At 38.0% G+C, this 27949-nt stretch overlaps 1 protein-coding gene and 1 long non-coding RNA gene across 5 annotated transcripts in view; one reads left to right on the top strand and one right to left on the bottom strand.

Moving 5' to 3' along the window:
• LOC113911078 overlaps positions 1 to 27949 on the top strand; it is a 55101-nt gene that overhangs the window by 15207 nt on the left and 11945 nt on the right. For 2 of the 3 annotated variants that reach the window (XR_004819458.1, XR_004819460.1), the window contains exons 2-3: positions 17793 to 17945; positions 27438 to 27651. This is a non-coding gene — a long non-coding RNA (uncharacterized LOC113911078). The remainder of the gene's footprint in view (positions 1 to 17792; positions 17946 to 27437; positions 27652 to 27949) is intronic. The other variant, XR_004819459.1, reaches the window with a different exon arrangement.
• The window catches only part of C12H7orf31 (chromosome 12 C7orf31 homolog), a 36109-nt gene that overhangs the window by 3464 nt on the left and 4696 nt on the right, over positions 1 to 27949 (bottom strand). Inside the window, exons 3-9 of one of the 2 annotated variants that reach the window (XM_027573600.2) lie at positions 22171 to 22347; positions 15202 to 15273; positions 13134 to 13163; positions 9910 to 10091; positions 8542 to 8630; positions 949 to 1123; positions 578 to 669 (exon numbers count right to left, since the gene is read on the bottom strand). In XM_027573600.2, the coding sequence (XP_027429401.1) occupies positions 578 to 669; positions 949 to 1123; positions 8542 to 8630; positions 9910 to 10091; positions 13134 to 13163; positions 15202 to 15273; positions 22171 to 22347 (817 nt within the window). The remainder of the gene's footprint in view (positions 1 to 577; positions 670 to 948; positions 1124 to 8541; positions 8631 to 9909; positions 10092 to 13133; positions 13164 to 15201; positions 15274 to 22170; positions 22348 to 27949) is intronic. The other variant, XM_027573601.2, reaches the window with a different exon arrangement.

Consider the following 27949-nt stretch of genomic DNA (forward strand, 5'->3'; position numbering starts at 1 on the left):
TTTCATGTATATAAGTAAGCCAACAGATGATAATTTCTGTCACTAAGGTCTTAATCATTTCTTTCAGGGCATTTCACATAATCAGTTAAGAAATCTGTATTGATATTTGCAGAGAATTTATTGGCTTTCAATTGTAATTCAGCCAACTCTCAATTATTATGGATATCAGGAAGAAGCCTTTATCTCTTCAAAAGCAGTGATAATGTACAAGATATACAAATCTATAAGGATTTTGTAGAATTTATTGAGAATCTCATTAAATTAAAGGGTAAACATTTGTAAACTGACACCTTTGTAAATTTTAGAAGAGTAGCATGGTAGAAAATCTGTTTTAAAAAAACAACACCAGCACTGTGAATAGGAAAAGAAACCTGCCCTGTTCTTTGAAATAGTGGACAAGGATATTCAAACCGGTTCAAATCAATTCAGAATTAACTTCTAAGATGAGTTAAATTTTCCCTTTGCTAGCTTGGTCACCACCACTCATGAAGCAAAGAAAAAGTGGGCAAAACCAGAAGGAGCCTAACACCTGGATACTTTCCCCCTAAATAACTGAGAGTTGACTGCAATTACTTACAGGCTCTGGGTCAAATCCTATCTGTCCAGTTAACTCTGCTACCTCCTTTTCATGGTAATCATCCAGTTCAAGGGGGTTCATGGGCCCCAGACCTTAATGGAAACATCACATCTTATTACTTTGTTAGAGTAAATGAAGGATGACAGTTAAATGAGCTTTTATAGAAAAACTTACCCATTTCCCTTTGTAATATGATTAGAACAAATAAATTGAAAATGAATTTTACCTCCCAGTTTCTTACCACCCACCCTAACTTCTATTAGTACTTAGATTAAGAAACAGGGAAAAACACTAGAAGATGCAAGCTTGTAACAGCATTTGTCAAATATTCTAATTTTGTTCTTTTTACTTGGATTAAAGTAGACTCATACCTGTAAAATCATGAGTGTATGAAGTGATCCAGTGGGACCTCTCAAGATTTCTTTGTATGTTGGCTTCTTTTAGAGAGCTAATAGGGTCCCAGGAATTTAAAGAAGTGTTAGGAGCGAAGGTTTTAGGAGGTTTTGGGTAGAATACGGGCTTGTTTCTCTCAACGCATTTAGGAAACTAGAACATGAACATAAGTTTATTATCGTTAATGTTATCTAGTAGAATAAGGGCTGATTCACTATGTCAGCAGGAAGGAGGGTAAAGGAAATTCCAAGCTGAAGTCGGATACTTATTTTTTTCTTCATTAATTACTAACATTCTGCAATGTAACCATATATAGAGTTAAACAATATTTTACCAAAGGAATGGTGAGGTCTTTTCTGAAAGTTTTTTGCTTTAGTAAGGACGCTGTCTGATAATGTACATTGGAGAAATGTCCCTGGGAATACTCTGCCTCCAGTAACCTTTTATTAGAGACATAAAGGGCTCTGAGGTATTCCTTTGGCTAAGTACAAAAGTTCTGTGCCTCCCACTTCTCTTTCCTTGCCTGAAGTGGCACCATTTGATATATTTTATGGATTTCTTTCTTTTTTTTTTTTTTTAAAGAGAAGGGGAGAAGGGAATGAGGAGAGGGAGAGAGATAGAATCTTAAGCAGACTCCACGTCCAGGGCAGAGCCCGACACTGCTCAGTCATGACCTTGAGATCATGACTTGAGCCGCAATCAAGAGTCTGATCCTTAACCAAATGAGCCATCCAGGCGCCCCCATTTTATTGATTTCTGATGAAGTTTAAGTCACTCAAATTCAAATAAAAGTTTTTATTCTGTTGACATAACTATTTACTATGGAGTTTATTTTGTATTTTCAAAAGGAGGTATAAAAGTAAATGAATGAATGAGTTTCATTACAGGCTTTTTGGCAGTTTAGAAATTCACTTTTTCTCAGGTTGATGACACTCAATAAATATTTACTGAGTACCTATATGTGCAAGGTAGTAGTAGGGAACAAGGATGGCTCAGAAACAAGTCATCCAGGAATATTGACTAGAGGGGAGATAAGGCATGAACATAAATGACTATAAGATGGAAAGTAACTCTTTGTTATAAAAGAAGTTAAGAAAGAATTATTTGTTAAAAAAAAAGAAGAAAGAATTATTTGTAAATTCAGGGGAGGAAGAGATTGATTCCAGCTGAACAGGGAAGTAGGGCTGGGATCAGAGAGGAAGGGGGGAGACAAGAGACCATGTTATGTCATATTACAGAAATAGGCCTTTGAGGACATGCAGAGTTGGGGAAGCCGAAGGAACAGTAAGAGCAGAGGTATGGATGGTGGTGGAAAGTATGGGATTAACTTTCTTGAACACTATGCACTTGTCCTGACAGTCAGGCTCACCCTTAACATTTGCAGATTTTGGGGCTATAGTATAGTGAGAGCCCACATTCCACTAGTCTAACTAGTTTAATTTATAAATGAAGCAAATAAGCTGTTAAAGAAATAAAGTGTGTTCCTTTCTCCTACCTTGACAGAATACCTTCATGACAACTTGGAAGACCAAGTTCAAATTTAGACTTCTTAGACTATCCTAATTGTATATTGGGACATGGTAGTTCAGAAAGAGCTAGTTGCTGGCCCTTGGCCTCAGCATCCCTTACTGCTTTCTTCCTACCCCCAATTCCATCCCAAATTATGAAGTGTCTTGGATATGAGGGTACCCTGGCCCTCAGGTTCAAGCTCCATTATACCTATTATCTCTGTTTCCAGCAAACAGCCATCACTTGGCCACCCCTTTGACCTAGAGGTATATACTAGCTTGGAAGCAGTGTCAACCCCTGGGAGGATGGACCTAAGGAATAGACCCCATGAACTGAGTTCAAAGCCATTTTGTCAAGGATTTCTGCAGTCCAGCATCAGGCTGGGGTGGGAGACTGGGGAGCATGGGCTCTTGATAGATATATCCTCTTGTTCCCACAAACATCCTATGCCATAGGGAGGGGTATAGCCAGAGGAAGGCCAGAGCTGGGCAGAAAGGCATGGGACCTTCTAAAGTTCCTGGATCTAAGGGTGATGCTGATTATAGCAACACTGTGAAGTTGGAATGATCCCCATTTTCCATGTATGGAATAGTCATGGTAAAAGGCACTTGACAGAAGACTATCAAGTATTAAGTAACCACCTCTATAAACCTTTAACAAATATGTGGCTTGCTTATTCTTTGTTCTTTTTATCATGATTTGCAAAGACAGCTTAGAAATAAGGACTTTTTTTCAAATATTGTTCCAAGGGGCTGGACTAATCCTGTGTCTTAATCTAGTTTAAATAACAGCAATGATCTACTGAAATGGCAGGCAAGGGCGCAGGGGAAGAAAATAGGGGATGTGAGATTTTACTGTAACCTGTGGTATCTTGAGAAGAGTTTATTATTTTTATTTTTTTAAAAAGATTTTATTTATTTATTTGACAGAGAGAGACGCAGCGAGAGAGGGAACACAAGCAGGGGGAGTGGGAGAGGGAGAAGCAGGCTTCCCGCGGAGCAGGGAGCCCGATGTGGGGCTCAATCCCAGGACCCTGGGATCATGACCTGAGCCGAAGGCAGACGCTTAATGTCTGAGCCACCCAGGCGCCCCTCTTGAGAAGAGTTTAAAGAGTCAGGAATATTTGAGAGTAGAGAGCTCACCAATTTTCAGTATGTTAATAAGCTAATGGTATTCTGAGAGGATAGTGAGAGAGGGGCTGCTGGTGATCATCCACTCAATAGGAATTAATTAGTTAAATGTACTATTCACAAGGTGAAGTTTGTGTCAATATATGCAAGATAAGTACAAAAGCAGGAAGGGATTCTGGTTCCTGAGATGTCAGTATCTAGGCAGATACTCCAGTCTACAAAGGAATGATGTTAGTTGTTTTAAATTGGGAATACATTTTCAGAGGAGTAGGGCCATATAAATTGTAGTTACATTCCCCAGTAGCCCATAAAATTTATGTAATTCATAAATTGCTTCATAAACATTTACTGAATACTTGTTACATGCACAACTATGTGCAAGCTTCTAAGGGCCTGTGGTAAGCACCCAAATTACGTTAGTTGCCACAAAATAACAGAAATTAATACTATTGTAACACATTAAAAAAACCAAGAAATTAAATATAGTTTTTTGTTCTTAGTCTTGAATGATGGTGCTTAACCAGGCTTAATAGGGGAACAAGAACAAGTTTATTTTGGAGACCACTTTGCCCTTTGGAGAGCTTAATACTGGGTACGGTGGTTCCTTAGTGGATCATGTTTCACTTAATTCTTTTGTTATCAGCATCATTTTTACATAAGAAGTTGTGATTAGGAATTTTTTCATTTACATATGAAATGAATAGAGAGAGTGTTTGTAAATAAGAGATGAGAGACTGGCAGAGATATATTTTCCTTTGGTATCTAGCTAGGACTTGGGAAGAGAGAGTTGAAGGGAGAAGAGCATGCACAATGGGAGGAAAGGCTGCCTGAGATGGAGGAGGAAAAGTGGAGGGGAGGGGCAAGACCATAAATGGGGAAGCATGCAGGGTAGAGAAGAGAGAGCCTACCAGTTTATTTCACATTCTGGATACATTGGTTGTTGCTGGAAATGAGCAGGTGGGAGGATGGGGCCTAGCGTGCTGGTGGTGATGGAGAGGTGAACTGTGGGCAGCCAGTTATTTGGGGACACATTCCTGAAGGACGTACCTGTGTCCTTGCCAAATCCATTGTGGTTATTGGAGGATGAGTGTGGATTATGGGTGTTCTGGTGGAGAGACAGAACTGTCCTAGGAATGAGGAATGTATCTCTAGGAGGGGCATGGGCACTTCAGATTAGAAAGGTGGCAAGATGGTTCAAGAAGGAAACCACACTCCTCTGTAAGGGTGATATGAGTGGATGCTCTTTACAAGGGAAGCCAAAGGTCTTTCCAAATATTTACAGTTAAGGAAAATTGGATAGTAGGCTCAGTTTGGCTTTGAAAATGGTTTGTTAAAATATTTCAAATAGGCAAAGGTTAGAGAGGTTTATGGCACTTGACCTCTGTGGTTATTATATCTCATCTTACTCAAAAGATGATTACAAGGGACGCCTGTGTGGCTCAGTTGGTTGAATGTCTGACTCTTGATTTTGGCTCAGGTTATGATCTCAGGGTCGTGAGATTGAGCCCCTGCATTGGATTCTGAGCTGAGCATGGAGTCTGCTTAAGATTTTCTCTCCCTCTCTTCCTCTGCCCCTCCCCCATCTCAAAAAAAAAAAAAATGATTCCATGGTAGATTTTATCCTAAAGAATATTTTTGTATTGCAAAAACTAAGACCAGACGCTTGAGTTCTTGAGAAATAGAACAAAAATCTTCGGCCATTTGAGGAAGTAATGACAAAAACAGTCCAGAAGAGTCAAATATTTTAACCTATTTGTTTGCCAGTTATAAGAGGAAAAGGAATGTTCTGACTGGCTTGGTGATGGCTAGAAATGGCCAGTGGGAAGAGGTCACCGAGGAAAGAGAGTGGTTCGGAGGAGAGGTCTTGGCTAAGGTGAGGGCAGTGCAATGGTCAGCGGCCCTGGTGGGGAAAACTGGACCAGGCCAAAGAGGCAAGAAGGGAGGACAGCTCTGGGGCCGGGGTGGGAAGAGGCACCTGGATTTTTGCGATGCCTGAGTAAAAGGATGGGAGCAAAATGAGGTTATAATACTGTTAAAATTAAGGCCCAGAACTGAAAAGGTTAAATTTTTTTAAAGAATATTCCCCTTTCTAAGACTACCCATTTCTTTCTTTCTCTCTTTTTTTAAAGGTTTTATTTATTTATTTGACAGAGAGACACAGCGAGAGAGGGAACACAAGCAGGGGGAGTGGGAGAGGGAGAAGCAGGCTTCCCGCGGAGCAGGGAGCCCAATGTGGGGCTCAATTCCAGGACCCTGGGATCATGACCTGAGCCGAAGGCAGACGCGTAATGACTGAGCCACCCAGGCGCCCCTACCCATTTCTTAATCTTCTAGGTCGACAAAGTGTTATAATTATTGGAATAATAGCACTGGCAGAAGCTAACACTTAACTCTAAGCTTTCTGTCTGCTAATATGGTGCTGAGTGCTCTTACATGCATTTCATTCTCAAGACAACCCTTTGAGGTAGAGTGCATTATAACTGCTGTTTTATCTATGAGGAACTTGAGGTATTAATGGGTTCAATATATTATTCAGAGCCATACAATTGATAAATATTAGAGCCAGGAGCTGTGCCACCTTAAAATTTATACTCTTTCCAAATGTTACACATGTTGTCTTATTGGCTTGGATAGAAACTACTAAAATCTGGCTTCTGGGTTTTCTGTTCTGTAGCCAGGAGATATATTTTTGGACCTACTTATTTGTGTCCCTCCATCTCCTCCTACCCTCAGAGAATGATGATTATAATTATGTCATCAGTTATGATGTGGGTGGGGTACAGCCTGAGAATTGGGATTTCTAAAAGCACCCCAGGTGATTCTAATATGCAGCCAAGGTTGAGAACCACTGTTCCAGCAATAGGAAAGGTAAGTACTATAAAAATATTCTCCTTTAACAAAAATAGAACATGACAGATAAAGTTGGCCACTTCCCCCGGTGAAGTGGTAAAAGGCAGGGGAGGACAAGTATAGGTATTATCCTGAGCGGGGGTGGGGTGGAGGGAGATGAGTCATGAGATACTCCCATCAAGCTCAGTATCAATTTTATTTTTATTTTTTTTGTCCAGCAAAGTGCAAAACTTGATTAGAATTAGGGATAAACCAGAAGAATAATTGAAAAGTTGAAAAGATTAGAACAGATTAAGAAAGATTGATCATTGGAAGAAGAGTCAGATAATCAGTCAAAAATATTTAAGTACAAAGTGCTGTGGGGAATATACATATTATAAAATATTCCATTTTTAAAGAGCTTGTAATTTAGTTGATGAGATATAAAATACATGTGAAAAGTTATTGGTTATAGTGAGTGTTATAGAAAGTCAGAAGAGGGGAAATAATTTCTATTGGAGTAATAACACTTATAAATTATAGCACTTTCTATTTTTCAAAGTGCTTTTATATCTTTCATATCCTCATATGCTGTGAAATTTATAGGACAGATTTTACTGAAATCCTATAGGTACATTTTATTAGTCAAAGCTCAGAGAAGAGAAACAATATCTCTCATATCACCAAGAGAACAGATGGCAGATATAGGAATAACTAGAACACAGGTCTCCTGATTTGGTTCACTTTCTGCTCTGTAGCGCAGAGAATTAGAGTTGAGCTGAGGCTTGAGGAATGAGCAGGTTTGAGATAGGCAGAGAGGCCGTGAAAGGAGAGCACTCCAGGAGTGGGACATGGCCGTCCACCTGTTCAAGGACCAGTGAGCTGAGCCAGGCTGTAGGAAGTAAGGAAGGCCAGACTCTGAAGGGTTTTCAGAGCTCAGTTAAAGCCTTGGGATTTACACTTAGGTAAAGGGGAGCTAGTCAAGATTTTTGCAAAGGGGTGAGATATGGGGACACCAGCGTTTTCCTGAGCAGGATGAAGGGAGGGAGATTGAAAGAAGAAACTAAGCCACAGAGCTGAAGACTTCGGCTATAATGTGTAATGATGGAATGGTCTCGAGAATAACTTCTCATATTTCTGGGTTGCTTTGATATAGATTTTGCTTGAAAGAATGAAAAAGGTCCAGTAAGATAAATGATTCTTTAAGGATTTTTCTTGATGTGTAACTTTACAAAGAACAAACACAAAATTGCTTCCTTTGGAGATGACCATGTGACACTGCAGGGACCACACTCCGGCTTGCCACAGTGGTCATCCCAAGTAAAATTCATATGTTTCTAGCCTTGCATAATTATTTCTTGCCTACCTCATAGATTCTTAGATGCAAGAGGATAATATATGGAAAACGCTTGCCACTGCCTCTCACAAACTAATTGGTCAATGAATGTCAGCTGTTACAATTTTCAAATGTGTGGATCTTTTCCTTCATGATTTAAAATTTTTCTTCCTATCTATGTGGAGTCCTGGTACAGAGGTTAAGAGCAGAGACTGGAGCCTGACAAGCTTGAATGCTATGATTATAAGATAGCCACAGACTCTCTTGAGTCTCAGAAATGAGAATGATGATACTAACCTTTTGGAGTTATTATAAGGGCTAAGTGATCTACTGTATCTAAAGTGCTTAGTGTGTAGCAGTTGCTCAGTGCACAGTGGCCATTGTTTTATTTTTGATTCTATACAAATACAATGGTTGGGACAATAAATTGTAAATCTTTCTGAAAAATTTTCATTTACTCTGTATATTTGGAGTTACTTAATATACTATTAATTTTAAGAATATAGTTGGGGGATACATAGTGAGTGAAACGCAACCCTCCACCTTCTTTCAGTGGGGAACCTTTTATTGTAATCATGGAAATGTTACATAACTGCCCAAGGTTTGTGAAATCAGCTAAGAAAACAAAAAATGTGAATCGTGGTCAAAATCTCAAGTTTTTTAACCAGATAGAAAACAAAAGAATCCATCTTTTGGGTTTTTATAAATGTATACAGTAAAAACATTTTTTTATTTTGTTTTAAACACACATTTTAAAAGATACTTACATCATAATATATATCCTGGCCTGGCCAAATCAAGGCTTTCTTCTTTGAATCCATTGGAAGATCAAGCAGTTCATATCTGTAAGGATTACCTGAAATTTTTCAGGAAGAGCGCTGTTATCCTGAACATTCAAGAACAGTTTTCTATGAATGGGGTTTTGGGGGTGCAGTGGATAGAAACTAGATGATAGGAGGTAGAGAGCAATGCGGGTGCTACTGTTAATAAGCTACTGTTTGAGCTACTGTTAATAGCTGTGTTTGAATTCTTGCTCCCCTTAATGAGCAGCACATGGCCACACACAGTGAGACTATCTAACCTGAGTTGCGGCCCGCAGCATGAGAGAGCCCTGTACTGCACCTCTCTGATTAATGAAAGGGATTTGTAGGTAAGTTGTAACTTTTAAATTTAAGTTTTCCTGGATCCTCTTTCTGGTTTCTGAACGCTTAGCAAATACATTTCTATATCACCTGATTTGGGCTTTCCCTGACCAAATATCAAGACATAGAATTAGTACTTGCTTACCAAAAAGGTATTGAAAGAGAACATTTTAAAGACTCTAGCTTCTTAGGTATTAGTGGTAGTTTGATAAGCTTTATCAAACACAGCATGGCCTCCTCTGGTCCTATAGTAAGGTCCACATTAAAATCCATCTTCAGGGGTAATAAGAGTGAAGGTTGGCATTTAGTGAACATTTACCATGTGCCAGTACTGTACTAAGTATTTTATATCTATCATCACATTATTATGAGGAAGGTACTATTATTTCCACTTTAACAAATGAAACTGAGGCACAAAGAAAAGCAGTTTGCCTGAGATCACACAGCTGGTAAGTGGAGCAATTCAAACTCAGGCAATTTGGTACTAGGGCCTGCACTCTTAATCCATATAGTATTGATTTCTATTAAAGAAGAGTTAAGGTAAGTGTGAAAAAAGAGTAGAAAACCTAATGCAATAGTAGTTTTTGGAAAGGTCTTTTATAAGGGTTATTACAATATACTCATCTTTTTAAAGTCCTCTAAGAGAGACTTTGGTATGGTCCATGGTAAGTGGCAGAGCTAGAATTCTACCCGTGCAGTCTGACTCCATAGCTCTTAAACACTCCACTATTCTGTCTCTCAAAATGTTACTATCTCCTAATAAGGTACTGAAGCTGATACTGATGATGGCAAACATTTGGGCCTCAATATTTATGTACAGAGGAACTGCATTATAGGACAGTTCTTGGGTCTTACCTTCCTCACAGCCTAAATTTATTCAACAAGTGTTTTTCTCTGCCAACCATGCACCTGTTCTGTCACCTTCAGTTACCTTTTCTCTAGGTAATTCAAATATGAGAAGAATCAATATTCTTATATCAAATCACATTTTACCTCTTGTTTTCAAAATCATTGTATCATAAGCCTTCGTTGGCACAGTGGGAGGAAATGGCTGTTGGCTTCGGGCTTTAATGCCTGTGTAGAGATCCTTAGGTGATGTAAAGGTCGGGAACATGGCACCGCGGGAGATGTGTGTGTGGTATGGGTGTTCAATCGGATATGAGCAACAGATTTCTCTGAGATTTAGTTGAGCAAACAAAATAGAACAGAAAGAAGTGCAATTGAAAAAAATTAATCATCGGTTATTTATTGGGATCCTTCTTTGTAGCAGGTACTGTTCTAATCCCTGAGGATATGACGGTGAGCCAAAGTCCCTAGACTCATGGATTTAGCTTTCTGGTGGAATATATTCCATTAAACATGAGATTTTCTTAATTTTGCTAGACAAATTAATTTTTAAAATAAATCATACTGAATTCTTTATCAGGGAATAACTTTCACAACTAATGCAGAAGATACATGAAATTTGTAGTTTTTAGAATGCTATAAGAAGAATTTCTAGTTGCTTTCAATTCCTGCCTCTTGTTTTAAGAGGATCCCAGTACTTTATTTTATGGGATCATTTTGGGCATTCAGTATGCGAAGTGATCTCTCACCATCTTGCAGTGAACTTTCAATCCAGGCCGTCTGGTTCTTTTAAGCAGTCAGTCAACAAAAATATACTGCCTGTTTAGAGTACACAGTACTGTTTAGAAATAAAAAAAACTAGTATACTGATGGGAAAAGAAACAAGTAACCCACAGGGATAAAATTTTCCTATGATTTGAAAAGCTAGCAGAGTTCTTAAAAGAAATAGCAGAGGTTTAAAAAAATTGTGATAGCTGGCTCAGATCTGGGCCCCTAATGCTTGCTTACTTGGCTCACTGATGCAAAGCTGTACTGAATTCAGCAGTCTTGGCACCTTGATGGGCCTCTGAAATACCTAGCAGTATAAGATTTTAACAAGTTTCTGGTCTCTCCTAGATACCACAAGAAGTTAAGTTTGATTTGTAAGAGAGAAAGTTGACTCCCAAGCAAAAGTCATTTATGAGGCCAGCTAGTTCTTTCTGTTTTTGTGGAAAGTGATTTGGTTTTCTTGCCCTTGTCACAAATTCTCTCAGTTGAGCACATTTTTGCCTTGGGTGTAGCATCATTTTATTGTGAATCACTAAGCACTTTTCTGTTTTATTTACTTTGCTTAAAAAGCACCACATCAGCTACTACATGGCTTGGTACAAGGCACAAGGTTGTCAACTCTGTGATGACATGAGAACATAGAATCAAGACTTTCATTCCTCAGTTCTAACTAACTCATGTCCCTCGTAGTCATAAAAACACTAGCCTAGTAACTGCTTTTCGTGAAGCAATGCTGGCTGTACTTCATTTTATAGAAGACACAATGATTTCCATTTATTCTAAATAAATATTTTCATTGTCTAATTTGGTGGGTTCTGTAGTTAACTATCCCTCTCAAATTCACTTCCCCTTACAAATTGGCTTGAAAATAAGTGATCATTTATTGTTTGAGCAAACTATTTGTGTGAATAAAACAGGAATGAACACATTTTTGCTCGTGGAGAGAGCATCCAGTCTAAGGAAAGGATGGAGTTCACTGAGGTCTAGTAAAAAGCCCATGTTCCAGGGGAAGTTCTTAGACATTCAAAGCCTTGGGGGACTGCAGGTGGAGTGGTCAGGAAGCAGGGGGCCTGGGCAAGAAAGATAAGAGACCCCAGGGACAGTGAAGAATGAAATGAGAAATGCTGGGGTTCAAATATTGTCCAACAGTCAGAAGCATTTAGTAACAAAACGTATTGGAAAGAATGGCTGAGTAAATGGAGTGTAATCATTGTCTCAATATGTGCTAATTAACTTATCTGGGAAGAAGATTCATCCTGATTCTCTTGGATTTTTTTCCCAGTATGTGTCAGGTTGACCAAAGATGGAAGAATTAGTGGGAATGGGGAATCGGGAATCAATGAGGGATTAATTTTTAAACTTCCAGTACCATTTCCCACAGACTTGATGAAGTTTAAGGAAATGTGGTATGAATATTTCACAAAATGGTCACATTTGTACACTGTCCCTACAGAATATCTCTGGGTAATGTGGGAGGTCCTGAGACATTGTAACTACTGTATGAATAGGAATTGTACTCAGAGGACATTGCCTTGAAATATTTTTAACTCCCATCAATAACTACTACAACAACAACAATAAAGCATTTATGTGCCAGGCCTTGTGCTAACTGCTTTATTTCTAATCTTTATCAGAGGATCATTCAACAAGTTAAATAAATGCTAGCATGCTCTCAGAGGCCAGGGCAGGGTGGCCCCATTTTCTACTAATCTGATGTTGGTAAGGACTTCCTGACAAAGGCCATTACCTTGGTTTTCATTGTATCTTGTTCTCATCACAAAGCCATGACCAGAAAGTAGAGATTGACTTCTTAATTAATTCCAAAGACCAAGATCATGTTAAATTACAAAAAAAGAACCACAAAAATTTCATAAGCCATTTTTTTTTCCTGGGGATTAGTCCTCTTGATAGAAAGTCAATTTGCAAAATGTGTATACATCGTTATTGGGTCCTTCTGGTTTTGTCTGTAGCCAGGGTTTTGGCTTTGTGAAGAAGGGATAAAAGGTAGAAGTTAGGAAGGCAGGGAGAGGCCCTGATTAATTTCTGATCATTTGGGATTAAGGCAGAAATTCTTTCCCCTCAGATTCTAGAAACTATTTCTTAGTTAATAGTATTGAGTTATATCTGGTAATGATTTAGCAAAACATACTTTAAGACCTGCAAGCTATGGACTCTGTGTGTCTTTAGTCTATAATACGAGATTTCATTCAATAACTTGTATATATTATAAAGGTTATTTTTGTTAAAAAAAACTGACTAAAGTAGGATTTTAGTTAATAGCAATGCAACAATATTGGCTCATGAATTGTGACAAATATACCATACTAATATAAGATGTTGTTAATAGGGAAACTGGGTATAAGGTCTGTAGGAACTTCTGTACTATTTTTCAAATAATTCTGTAAATTTAAACTGTACTAAATTAAAAAGTTTATTAAAAAAAGGTTAGCAGGGTATATAATACCAGCCTCTTCTCCCACTTGTTAAAAAAAAAAAATCTTTCATGAAAAGGCACATTTATCCTCACACTGTCTGAGACATATGGATTGCCAATATTTTTTTCTTGATTGTAACAGGGAAGGAAAATGTAAGTATATACTTACCCTACTGTTGAATTAGGTGGTTTGGGCATCCTAGAATAAAAACAGGAAATAAATCCTAATTTATATTAAGAACTTTTTAAAGCACACATTCCTATTGGAAATTTGCTTAAGAATAATGATGTATCCCATTTTCAAACTACAGTGTCTTTAATATTGTTGATTGACTTTCTGGAACACTGAATATTGACCAGAGAGATATGATATCCTTATGTCTCAGTTCTTTTGATCCATCTGACTTCAGTCCCACTCGGCACTCATTTTGCATTTCCTATTTGCAGTGCAGGTGCAGGACTGACTGCTTCTAATGATAATATGGTTCTGCTTCTTATTGACATTCACCCTCATAATCAGGCAATTGCCAGAGTGCTTGGAGGCAGCCTGACACCATGTATGGGTACAATTACATGACCTAAAGTGACCCGAGTGTGGCCTGGTGGACAAGATATATAAGTACTGTGTGTACTTTGTGTGCTTTGTCCTTTTGCCCAGGATTGCTGATCTCTCATGATAGTAAATATTGCCCATTTGACAGAAAGGCTAGAACAAAACTGAACAAGTTCCTGGAGGCATGTCTTTTCTGAATCAGTTCATTTGAAAGTTGTGTGTTTACTAATTAATTACTCTGAGCCCTGCCTGCCAAGAAATAATACTGAAGCCCAGGAAGAAAGTCCACACTAGAGAAGGACTGTCACCTGCTTTTACTGGATTCAACACTTAGTTTCAGCCTATGAGGATATTTCTGAAGTATTTCGGGCATGAAAAATGAATACAGTGTTATCTGTTGATAGCAAAGATCCATAAAATGGAATATACTATTCAATATTTGTATGTTTATTTAGAAAGTGGTACATAAGCTATATAATTTTTTGAGTCTACAGTGTATTATAAATACATAATCCACATTAATTTTAAGAGGTTTATATCTTTCTTTATTTGGACTCCAGGTTTGTAGGCTTGGAACTAAAAAAAAAAAAAAAGACCCAAAACATGTCTTACAGTTATATTTGTGGTTGAGTTGGGAAAGGGGGGGGCAATGAATATGAAGAATCCAAGGGGTCTTGAGTTGGCTATGAAACATTAAATAGGTTAAATCAGCATCTAAAATTTTTCTTATGTGACAAATTTAGCTATGATATTGACAAGTGTATACCTAAAATGCATTCTGATTCAAAATGGAAAAAAAAATTTAAAGGAAAGCTTTTTTAAAAATTAAAAGTTTGAAAGGTTGAATAAAAATTAAAAATGCTCAGACACTAGTTCCTTGATTTGAACCAGTCCATTATTTTACTGCTGCATTCTACATTTACTTTTCAAAGTTTACTGATCCCAAAGGGATCGACAGAGCCTAGCAACCACAAAATTCATGTCTTTTTGGCTCCCTCTTGTGGCTGAACTCCATATTAACTTCCTTCCTGTAAACTTTCCTAACGGTTCTAATAGTTAAAGAAGTGATATTTTCATTGTTACTTTAGGATTGTCAGTGTTTTATTTTTATCTGAAAATTAAAAAGTATGCTTTTGTAATATATATACCAAACTATTTAAAAGAGGAAAAAATAATTTCATATACTGGAACATACTTCCTCTAAGCAAAGGATAAATTAAAAAGTATTCCTTATCCAAAAAGGAGACTTAGGGAGTAATTTTATTACAAATTATTTGTAGATTGTCATAATTAACCTCTGTCCTCATAAGCTCCTGATGAAAAATTTTGCTGAGGGCGCTGGGGCATTTCCTATGAATCTTTAAAGAAATTTAACAGATTCTTATTAGATAGTTAGGTCAAAAGCAGAGGAATGGACCCAGATGACTTGTGTGAATTCTTTCAAACATTACTATTCCATATTTTGTATTTTTTGTCTTGTTAAATGCCACAAAGTCTTAGTGGGTTTTGGTTTATTTTATTTCTGTTTCTTTGGTCTTGGCTTCTATTATTAATGAGCTCTGTTAAAAAAAAAAACACTTTTTCTGAAAGATCCCATTTTGGGGCTTTTTTATTTCTTATGTAACTCATTTTCACTTAAAAACATTATTTGGTCCAATATAAGGAAAAGAAACCCCAAACTTACAAAGAATCATTTCCATAGATGCCACTTTTTTTATTCTGCGTCAAATAATAGAATTGTTCAATAGGAAGTTTTCTGAAAAGAAAAGATTAAATTGAACATCTTTTCAAATTAACATAGTGATGATCAGATAGTAAAAGACAAATAGACTAATACAACCATGTATATATGGGAAATTCAGTATATGAAAAAAGGTGGCATTTTAAATCAGTGGAAAAGAATTTACTTTTCAATAAACAATGCAGGAAAAATTCACTAGCCATTTGAAAAAGAGTAGATTTCTATTTCATACTATGCATAAAGATAGTTTCAGATGGATTAAAAATCTAAAGAATTGGGAAAAACATACAAATATTAAAAGAAAATATACAAGAATATGTTTTTTTCTTTGTGGTGCGGAAAACTTTTTTTTTTTTCTTTTTAAGGGAGAAAGAGGGGAGGTGATGGGGAGAAGGAGAGAGAATGTTAAGCAGGCTGCATGTCCAGGGCGGAGTCCAATGCAGGCTCAATCTCACAACCCTGAGATCATAACCTGAGCTGAAATCAAGAGTCCAATGCTTAACCGACTGAGCCACCCAGGCGCCCCATGTGGGGAAAACATTTTAAATTAGATTTTTCTTTTAAAATCCAAATCCAAAAGGAATTTGATAACATCAGAAGAAAAACTTTTGAAGATAAGATGGAATAAAAAAGCTCAGATAAAGTTTGGAAGAAATTTTTGTAATAAAGATATGTAAAGGATTAATATCTAGAACATAATAAGAATCCATAACTAAAAAGACAATAAAAATGGGCAAAGAATAAGACAGAAAAGGGAATGTAAATGACCATACATAAGAAACCAAACATAAGTACTCAACCAGAGAAATGCATTCTGATAACGAAGGTAACCTTTATACATATTAGATGGGCAAAAATTATGGTTTGATAATATAACATAGTTGTCCAAGAGTATGAGGGAAATGGATACTTTTACTTACCACCACGAGAATATAAAGCATTTGGGCTATATTTCTAAAATTGAAAATATTCATATATTGTGACCCATAACTTTCACTAAGGATTTTCCCTAGAGAAACATTTTGCATGAACTCAAGGAGGCCTGTACAAGAATATTTGTTACATATAGTTAATGCCAAGAAGAAGAGGAAACAATATGAAAATGGCTAAATAGTCTATGATGCATCTATATTGTGGAACACAAAGAGAAATTAAAAAGAATTAAATAGATCTGTGTTGGGGCGCCTGGGTGAATCAGTTGGTAAAGCATCTGCCTTTGGCTCAGGTCATGATCCCAGGGTCCTGGTATCGAGCCCCGTGTCGGGCTCCCTGCTCAGTGGGGAGCATGCTTGTTCCTCTCTCTCTCTCTGCCCCTCCTCCCTCTGCTTGTGCTTTCTCTCTCTCTTGCGCTCTCTCTCAAATGAATAAAATAAAATAAAATAAAATAGATCCGTGTTTACGGTCTCTAGATTATAGAGAGAAAAAAAAAACCAAGTTGCCTACTACTATATATCCAGTGATTCCACACATAAACAATATAATACATATGTTTTCAATGGGTACATATATAATTATGTAATTGTGTAACAAAATGTGGGAAAGGAGACATACCAAAGGAGACATTTCCCTTTCCTTCTCACTATACTTCTGTCAGTACATCACCAGTGGACTTCTGAATACCTTCTTCATTGCATGCCATCTTAAAAAATAATACTTTTGACTAAGGAACTCAGTTTACCACCAAAGAAATAAGGCACTGATTGAATTTAAAGGACTCACTGGTCTTATCCTATTTACAGAATGTAGACCAGCCTAGTGAAGATTCATTTGTGGCTGAAGCTTGTCCTCAGGAGTATGGCACATGCTCTGAACTGGTGACCAATAAATGGTTTCTCCCATAGCCAGAATGGATGGTCTAAGAAATGAAGGGTGAAAGTGGGAGTGGTACCTCTCACCGTTATACTTACTATTACACTTGAGAGAAATTTTACTTCCTTCCTAGCCACCTTGAGTTTTGCTGGTTTTAGGTCAAGGGAGAAATTCTTCATCGGGAAACACAATGGTCCCATTGAATTGGAAGCTGAATTGATGATGTGGTAATTGGGGCTCCTTATGATTGGGGGAAACAGGCAAGGAGGGATTATACCAAGTAGATTGGGATAATTGATCCTGAATGTCAAGGGTAAGAGGATTGCTGTTGTAATGATGGGGAAAAGGAGTATTTCTAGAATCTAAAGAATCTTTTAGACACCTCCTGGTATTGCTTCTAGTGGCATAAAGTTAATGGCATACTGGAACGGCCTCCCACAGGCAGAACCACTAATTGCTAGATCTCTCAGGAAGAAGATTGGGGGCATTCCACCAGGTAATGAACTCCTACCAGCTCAGGTGCTGGCTGAGGGCAAGGAAACTTGGATGTATGTATATCACTATATTAATATATATATATAACTATGTTATATATAGTATGCTTTTATATACTATAATATATAATTATAATATAACATGTAACATATTTATTATATTTATATGTATTAACTAGTTTTATTTTTTTCATTCACCCTTTTCCCTTATTTCATTATTACTCTATATAGGGTGTTGGTGATGGTTCGCTTCATTAAGTGCATAGCTGTGGACTGTCAGGACAAGATTATGACTGAACTAGAGAGGAGAACATCACCCAGGGATCTTGGACTTGGAGCTGGATGCAGGAACTGATGAGACTCTGAATTTCCCCTTTTGGGGAGGTGAGTGCATTTTCATTTGTATGAAAAAGTCTTGCATTTTCTTACACTGGCAGCAGTTCTCAAACTTTGCTACATGTTAGAATTACCCGAGGGATTTTCTTAAAACGCGATTCTCGCTCAGTCAATCTGGGGTGGGATCCAAGATTTGCATTCGCCATTTCCTTGATGCTGCTGGTCTATGGGCCCCATGTTGAACAGAAAAGCATATTATTGTTGTGGCTGCTGCTATTTAGCATGGCAGTCAGCTGGCTGGCACAGATGGCTAACATCTTTATAACACCCTCTCTACATTTTGTTAGTTTTCCACATTTTGAAGATCCCATTTGCCTAGGAAGAATCCAGAAAATCTACTTCCCAGCCTCTTGAGCAACCAGGGTACAAATGTGTGCCCTAAGTTCTGCCACTCATCCATATCTGTACTAGACTTTGATTTGAATGTGAGTAGCCTTGAGCACACAGGCTTCTTCCTTTATGAATAAAATAATGTAACCAGGTTGTATCTCAATGTCAGTAGCTCCACTTCCGTTTTTTCCATTGGATGGTATATCCTTTTGATTTTCAGAACCAGTTCTTAATTTATTTTCTTTTTCTTTTTTTAAAGATTTTTTTTAGTTATTTGAGAGAGAGAAAGAGAGAGAGAGCATGAGCACGAGACGGGGGAGGGTCAGAGGGAGAAGCAGACTCCCCGCCGAGCAGGGAGCCCGATGCGGGACTCGATCCCGGGACTCCAGGATCATGACCTGAGCCGAAGGCAGTCGCTTAACCAGCTGAGCCACCCAGGCGCCCCTCAGTTATTGATTTCAAGGGACTTTTCTTGTGTATCTCTGGGTACCTATTTCTGCTGGATTTACTTATTATTTGTTGTTTTTCTTGTTAGATGATCTACATTTGGGACATCAGTTTTCCTTATAATAAGTAATTATGCTTGTTCTTAATAGCATAGCTTTTTATTTTTATTGCTTTAATATCCTTATCTTTCCCCTCTGCCTTATCAATTTTCAGTCACATCTATTCTGTTTCTTGCTGCTTCTTTTTGGACTAGATTTGTGAGTTCTTTTGTGTAGTTGTTTTTCTCATTTTTCCCCTTAGCCCTGTGATCTCCCCTTTTATAATGTTCTACCATTTAATCATCTTGTTTTTTTTTTTTTATTTGAATCACATACTTATTTTGTCCTTTAGAGAATCTACTTTTGTTTCCTGGGCTGTGTTTCTTCTCAGACTAGTTTCTTCATGTGTTTTATATATTAAAAAATATATAAATGTACATATGTAATATATATGTGTTATACATATATAACATATATATCATATTTTTTCTTTTTTCTTCCTGGTTTACAAAATTGCCTTACCATATGTTCTCGTATTACCTGTGTTTAATTGGACAGCTCTGTTTAAACCCAGCTATTTGCTATGACACAGTGTGAGTGAATTCTTGATTCCGTCATCTGAAATCAGTTTGCCTTTCTGTGCTATAAGCTTGATGACTGAATATTATTGTCTCCATACGTCTTTAGGCTGATGGGATGGAGGTGGCAGAGAGTAAGTGCTGAGATTGTGTCAGATAGGATACAAGCATCTTGGGCACTACGGTCTAAGATCCTGTTAAATGTCCTCTGTAAGGCTCATTCCTTTCCATTGGGGACGTAGCCATACCCTTGGGTTTCTGCTTATTTCCTCAAGTCATCACAGTATTCCGGAAGAGTACACATTCTGCACAACTTCATCTCTCTTGAGATCTTGCTGTTTTAAAATAGAGGCTTCATGATGTCCATTGACAGATGAATGGATAAAGAAGCTGTGGTATATATACACAATGGAATATTATGCAGCCATCAAAAGGAATGAGATCTTGCCATTTGCAACGACGTGGATGGAACTGGAGGGTGTTATGCTGAGTGAAATAAGTCAGTCAGAGAAAGACATGGATCATATGACCTCACTGATATGAGGAATTCTTAATCTCAGGAAACAAACTGAGTGTTGCTGGAGTGGTGGGGGGTGGGAGGGATGGGGTGGCTGGGTGATAGACATTGGGGAGGGTATGTGCTATGGAGAGCGCTGTGAATTGTGCAAGACTGTTGAATCACAGATCTGTACTTCTGAAACAAATAATGCAATATATGTTAAGAAAAAAAAGAAGAAGAAGATAGCAGGAGAGGAAGAATGAAGGGGAGTAAATCGGAGGGGGAGACGAACCATGAGAGACGATGGACTCTGAAAAACAAACTGAGGATTCTAGAGGGGAGGGGGTGGGGGATGGGTTAGCCTGGTGATGGGTATTAAGGAGGGCACGTTCTGCGTGGAGCACTGGGTGTTATGCACAAACAATGAATCATGGAACACTACATCAAAAACTAATGATGTAGGGCGCCTGGGTGGCTCAGTTGGTTAAGCGACTGCCTCCGGCTCAGGTCATGATCCCGGAGTCCTGGGATCGAGTCCCGCATCGGGCTCCCTGCTTCTTGGGAGCCTGCTTCTCCCTCTGCTTCTCTCTCTCTCTCTCTCTGTCTCTCATGAATAAATAAACAAAATCTTTAAAAAAAAATAAAAGGCCCTTTTTGGGAAAAAGAAAAATACTGTGACAGAAGTTACTCCCTACTAGGAAACAAGTAAAACCTATTCTGTAGTTGTTTGGCAAGGGATGTCCATTGTATCAGAAAATAGGACTGTGTCCTAAATATATTTTTAAGAGTTAAATATGCCAAAATGGTAACATTTGACGTAAAAAGATGTGAGGAGAACAGAACACAGGAACCTGCATTTCTGAGCCCGGGATGATGGGCGTTCTTATTGGAACAAGTACTTCATCTCCTGGTGGCCCACCCAGGGCTGCATTCAGTGAGGCAGCAAACACAAACCTCTCATTTCAAACTGGATTTCCCTTAAGAAACTCATCTTTGGCTCTCTTTTTGCACTTTGGGATTCTGTGAGTACAATTCTGATCCTTTTAGAATGTTGTGTATTTTTTTAATACATAAATTTTGAGGACAATACATGTAAACTCCATGAGGAGCTATACCTCTAGCATCTAGAACAAGCTTGCTGTACTCAGATTACTGAATAAATGAATAGCTGGAGTAAATGGTGAATGGAATAGACAGATGAAAAGAATTTGCTTGGGCTTTGGACTCAAAGAAACGTGGACTCTAGTCCTTGTTCCAGAACTTCATAGTTGTCTGATCCAGGGAAAGGCACTGAATCTTCCAGGTCTCCGTGTATTGTAAAACCAGGATAACAGTAGTTTCTTTACAAAGATATTGTAAATCTACCTATATTATATTATATTATAAAATAAGTTCCATGAGAGTGGGGACTTAAAAAAATGTGTTGGATGAATGAATGATCTTGAGGTCCTTGCTATCTATAATGTGTTGATATTTGCATCTTTCCAGTTGGACTGACAGACCTTTTCGTTTGCCTGCTTTTTATTGCTTCACTGAGGCTTCATTAAGGTTGGCTGCCACATGTCATTAATGTGGCTGTTTCTCTTTCTACTTACAGCTTGTCTTTCCTAATTTATTTTTTTAAACTGCTTTAGCTAGATTGTTATAAACTAGGTAAGCAGGATTATTAGATAAAGCAGGAGTAGGTAGGTAGGCTCTGTGTGAAGGTTTGTGCTTTGAGTAAATTTTGCAGTTTTTTTTAAAGTTTCATATTTTTAGTAAATAATGTGACATTTAATTTGCTGCTCAGATTTTTTGCTTTCTCTTCAGTTTTAATGTATTTTGAATAAAGTTGCTGAAAGAGTGACTTTAAAAGTTATAAATGATTACTTCAATATTTTAATACTTGAAAATGGTGCCCAGTAGATTCTAATGAGTACAGATTGATGAACAAATTAGAAATCAAAAGTTCCATAAATCAACAACATCTGTACAAATTAAGCCAGCTATTTGCTCAAGAAAAAACATTTTTAAGTTAATGTCTCTCAGGAATATTCCCATTTAGTTTTAGATGAAATGTGATTAGTAAGGGAATTAATCAAAATTTCTGACCACAATACTTAAACATCTCTAAGGATAGCAAAGACATCCATAAACACAGATTTTTTTTTTTTCTGATTTCACAATTAGAAATTATATAGTTGGTTTTTCCATCTGTGTCTTTTCCATAAACAGTAAAATGTAAGTTTGGAGGTAGATTTAAGTTAACAAAGGACTCATAATAACAATAAAGAAAAATGAAAAATGAAGACCTCTGTGTGAAGGGCAGAAAGTTTACTTACCTTGGCCAGGTTTCTCCACCAAATCCATAATGCTGATGTCCTTTGCCCATGACATGAGGAGGTTCACATTTTTGCCTGTGTTCCTCAGGGAGTGAATTGGGCATTATCCCACCGTATTCCCTATCAGCACCCCATCGATGTCTACATTGTTGGAGCGACTCCCTTAATTCCTGATACCTATGAAAAAAGAGAGACTTTTGAAAATCATTTCAACATGGAATGCTATGGTCAGAATGTTTTTGTCCCCAGAATTCAGATGTTGAAATCCTAATGCCCGATGTGATGGTGTAAGAAAGTGGGGCCTTTACTCAGTGACTAGGTCGAATGGAGCCCTCATGAATGGGACTAATGCTCTTGTAACAGAGACCCCAGAGAACTTGCTAGCCCCTTCCACCATGTGAGGATACAGCAGGAAGGTGCCAGCTCTGAACCAGGAGGAAGGCTTTCACCAGAATGTGACTATGCTGGCAGCAGGATCCTGGACTTCAAGCCTCCAGAACTGTGAGAAGGAAATGTTGTTTATAAGAAGCCACCCAATCTATGCTGTTTTGTTACAGCAGCCTGAACAGACTAAGACGAACAACCAAAGTTCCTATAGCTTCACAATTATTTTTGGGTTGCATTTTTAAAACACGGAATTCTCCCTGCTGGGTAGATTATGAGAGATACTGTTGCTCTAGGTGATATTTCATGCCTTCTCACCTGCCCTCTCAGAGATGCGGCCTTCCTGCCCCTATTCACTGCCCTAAACTCTGTCCCATTGGTACCAAACTACCCAGAAGACCCCAGAACGTTTCCATATTCAAAAGTGGCTGATGGTAACACAGGAAAGGGAAAGCAAGATGGAGATCACTTAAATGCCAAGCACTGTATCATGCACCTAATATATGGTATTTCACTGAATCTTCATGAGAACCCTAAGAGGTGAAAGTAATAATGATATGCCCAGATAATGGGGCAGTAGGACACAGGGGGAGCCGACTTTATTTCAAGGGTCAGCAGAATCACAAGCTCACTAAGAATGATCTGTAGACCAAATAAATAAAAACATCTTACGAATACCACACTACCGATTTTCAAATACATGTGGGCATTACATACTTAAATGAAACTTCATTGTAAAGCATTATCAAATTCATAAAAGCTTCTGGTCATTATGGCTTTTTACAATTTCAATCAATGAATCATGACACATATGTGGGAGATAAAAACTGTTGAAAATGAACAGGAAAACAAAGAGATCCTCATCTTTGAAAAATATTGAGAATCACTGCACTGTAGTAGTATAACTACACTGAATCCACAAAAGAGTCAGTACCTTTGGGACAATGCTAAACTATTTAAAGTGGTATTCTTACCACTAAAAACCTACTTTTTGCCATCAAAGTAATTTAAAACTCTAGACAAGGAAGTCAGTACACAGATATGAAAGGCATCACCAGATTGCTGACAGAACATGGTTAAATTCTTGAGTTAAATTCTTAATCTGTTAAATAATAACAGATTATTATTATTATTATGTTTACAGTTGTAGTCCATGTGCTGATTTCTTTTAAGCATCTTTATTGAGATACAATTTATATGTCATATAATTCATCCATTTGAAGTGTACAGTTAAATGGTTTTTAGTATATTCACAGATATGTACAACCATCATCGCAATAATTTTAGAACATTTTCGTCACCTAAAAAAGAAACCTTGTACCCTTCAGCTTTCATTTCCCACTTGCCCTTCCCCACCCAAGCCCAAGGCAACCACTAATCTACTTTCTGCCTCTCTTTTTTCATACAGCCCTCCCAGTGCATGTGAAGTAGTACCTCTTTGTGGTTTTGATTTGCATTTTCCTAATGACTAGTGATGTTGAACATCTTTTCACATGCTTATTGGCCATTTGTATATGTTCTTTGGAGAAATGTCTATTATTCAGATCCTTTGCCATTTTTAAATTGGGCTCTCTTTTTATTACTGAGGTGTAAAACTACTAGATGCCAGTCCCTTCTCAGATATATGATTTCTAAGTATTTTCTCCTACTTTGTCTCTATGTTGTCTTTTCATTTTCTTGATATTTTGATGAAGTCCAGTTTATCTATTTTCTGTTTTGTTTCTTGTGCTTTTAGGGTCAAGAATATAGTGCTGAATCCAAGATCATGAAGATTTACCCATATGTTTTCTTTTAATAGTTTTTATAGTTTTAGCTTTACACATTTAGGTCTTTGATCCATGTTGATTTGTTGTTAATTTCTATACATGGTGTGAGATAAGGATACAACTTCATTCTTTTGCACGTCGTTATCTAGTTGTCCCAGCACTATCTGTTGAAAAGAATAGTCTTTCCCCATTGAATGGTCTTGGCTAGAGATTGGCTTTTTTTTTTTAATATAAATTCAATTTAATTAACATACAGTGTTAATAGAGTCTCCCTCTCTGCTTTCATCTAATTTTTCCTTCCCCTTCCCCTATCTTCATTTGTTTTGTTTCTTTTTTTTTTTAAAGATTTTATTTATTTATTTGAGAGAGAGAGAGAGCATGAAAGGGGATGGTCAGAGGGAAAAGCAGACTCCCTGCTGAGCAGGGAGCCCTGCAACTGCAGGATAATGACCTGAGCCGAAGGCAGTCGCTTAACCAACTGAGCCACCCAAGCGCCCTCTGTTTTGTTTCCTTAACTCCACATTTGAGTGGAATTATATGATATTTGTCTTTCTCTGACTGACTTGTTTTGCTTAGCATAATACCCTCTAGTTCCACTGATGTCATTGCAAATTGCAAGATTTCATTCTTATTGATGACTGAGTAATATTCCATTATATGTATATAAATACTATATCTTCTTTATCCATTTATCTGTTGATGGACATGGAGATTATCTTTTGATTTTTAAAAGTGGAGAGTCGTGTAAAGGAGCAGAAGCCCTTGCTCCTAAGCTTTATCTAGAGCGCCTTTAATAGTGGTTCTCAAAGTGTGGACCGTGGACCAACAGCATCAGCATCTCTCTTTTTTTAAAAAGATTTATTTATTTATTTGAGAGAAAGAGAGCACACAAGTGGAGTGAGGGGCAGAGGGAGAGGGAGAGAGAGAGGGAATCCTCAAGGAGACTCCCTGCTAAGCGTGGAGCCTGACACATGGCTCAGTCCCAGAACCCCGAGATCATGACCTGAGCCAAAACCAAGAGTTGGCTGCTTAACTGACTGAGCGACCCAGGCACCACAATATCAGCATCTCTTAAAACTTACTAGAAATATAAATTCTCAGGCTCTCCCTCAGGGCTAGGAATCAGGATTTCTGGGGGGTGGGCCCCAGTAATCTGTTATAATAAGCCCTCTAGATGATTGTTATATGTGCTAAAGTTTTAAAAGCATTGCCCCATTCAACAGTTACCTTTCATAGGAATCCGGTCTCCTCCCTTACAACTGTACCATTTAGTGGACTGGAGATGTGGAAATTTCATAAATTGGCTGGTAGGCCTTAGTCTGATTTTGAAAACTGGTAATTCAGATGACTTTTTCTGCTCTTTCTTAACAAGAGAGTGGAGGGCAGGGAGTCTATCTAGTTCACTGTTGTAAACATGCTTTGTAGGAAGTACTCAGTGGAGTCTGTTGAATGAGTGCATATATGAGTGAATGAGTGAAGCCAAAGAGATGGTTTGTTTCCTGGACTGTAGCCTGTGACATAGGAATGAAAGCTTTTTCCTTAGAAGCAGGCCTTGTTAAACACTTAAGAACATGTGGCAAAAAAATCTGCTTCCTAATTAGCAAAGATTTAATGACTTCCAGTTTCTAGTAATGGCAGTCTAGATTATTTGGAGTATCCTTCCCAGTGAAAACAACCAAAAGTGCTGAAAAGGGAGCTTCTGGCTGGTGAATACATGGAGCTGTGGGGGAGAGTTAGTACACTCAGAGAGCATGGAAGCACCATGCACCTTTCCACATACCGTGCCTTATGCATCTCTTCCATCTAGCTATTTCTGAGTTACATCCTTTTATAATAAACTGGTGATCTGTCACCAAGAGATGAACAGTATAATATTGTAGAGAACAAAGAACATTGATTCGTCACAGTTTCCATAGCACAGCAAAAAGGACAAATCACAGTAGATAAGGACTCTGCCACACTCACCGTAGAATCCCCAGGATATAGAATAGTGTCTTGCAAACATATGATGCCTAACAAATATTTATTGACTAGGTAGTTTTCTTTGAGAGCAAGGAAATGTAACTCTTAAAAAGGGAATCAATTACTTTGGATTAACTTTTCTTGGAGAAGTTGGATTCTATTTCTATCTGACCTTATTGATTTACCTGGAGAAGACAGACTTAAAAACAAAAAACAAAAACGCTGAAAAGAAAAACATCTTTTTATAAAAGCAACTAGTTGTTAACAAGACAGGAAAGAGTTACCAGAGCTCCATAAGAAGAAAATAGGACTCCAGAGCGGTAAACAAGCAAAGGAGACACTTTTGCCCTTAGGGCAGTGCCAATTCTTGCAAATTTTATTTCTGTTTTAAGGAGGTTTCTGGGTGAGGGATACAGAAATCAGCCAAGTGAGAAATCTAAAGGAGACCATCTCCACAATAAGTTGCAAAAGGTTACTCTCTCATATTAAAGATAAGTTAGAAATAAACCACCTCTCTTGTTGTCTTTTGCTCAAATTTGCATCTGCCCACCATCTGACCTTGGTTTTAAGTGGTCCAGGATAGATAGTGTACTGCTAGGCACCTTGCAGGACCAAGATTCCTTTCTGGAGGAAGGACTCTTGGGGGAATCACTATCTAAGATGAGTTCTAAAGAATGAGTAGGACGTGTAGGTGGGGGAATAACACATCAAAAGGCCTAGAGGTCACAAAGTTTATGGAATTGAAAATCCTGACAGTGCTGGCTCCAGAACGCTTCTTTGGAAAGGATCTGTTTTGTTTGATAAGATATTTTGTTAGGCCACTTGCTGTAGAGGTTGGGATTCTGGAAGTATGGGTGTTGGTAATACACGGAGCCACCTAAGACTGATTAAGCTGCCCTGCAGAGGGAAGGATTTGGTTTTTTACTCTTGTGAGAGGAAGATGAGAGGAAAGTAGAGTAAAGGGAGATGAAGAAGGGAGAAGCCAGCAAGGTATTAGGAGGCTGGGGACTGCACGGGTGAAAAGCCAGTGAGGAACCCCGGTGACAGCTGGGTTCAAGAACTTTTGAGAATACAGAAGTTATGGCTAAGAAGGGGCTTTAAGTTATGTGTTATATGGTGTGATGTGATTCTTCCTTTTGACCCCTAACTGATCAGGAAGGTTTACAAGGCTCACAAATGCTCTCTGTGGATGAGGTCTTTGGAGGAAACTGGAGAATGACTGTGTTTCACATCTGGGTCAAAGTGTTACTGAACAGAAGCAGCGGAAGTGGACCCAAAGGAAACCAAAGTCAGAAAGTCGTTAATGACCACCCCCACCCCTGTCCTGGGAATGTGGAAAGTTTTGAGAAAGGCTTTGGACTTCCAGAAGGTATGTAATAAAGATTTGAGTGGAACTTACCTAAATCTTAAGGACTGAAAAAATGGAGTTGAATTTAGTAGAGATGATAAAGAATTCAGGTATTTAAAGCACAGTAGAGAAGAGCTATGGTAGGAGGTGAAGCAAGAGAGGAAAAGAAGAACAGTAGCCTGTGTTGTTCAATGGTCAATTTAAATAGTTATATTTAAATTAGATGAGTCAATTTCTCAACATCTGACCTCCATATATATTACATTGTCCTAGGAAGATGAGCCAGTAGAAAATGTTAATCAATCATTTGGGTGGGCAT

This window comes from Zalophus californianus, chromosome 12, assembly GCF_009762305.2.
Source record: "Zalophus californianus isolate mZalCal1 chromosome 12, mZalCal1.pri.v2, whole genome shotgun sequence".
Classification (NCBI taxonomy): Eukaryota; Metazoa; Chordata; class Mammalia; order Carnivora; family Otariidae; genus Zalophus; species Zalophus californianus.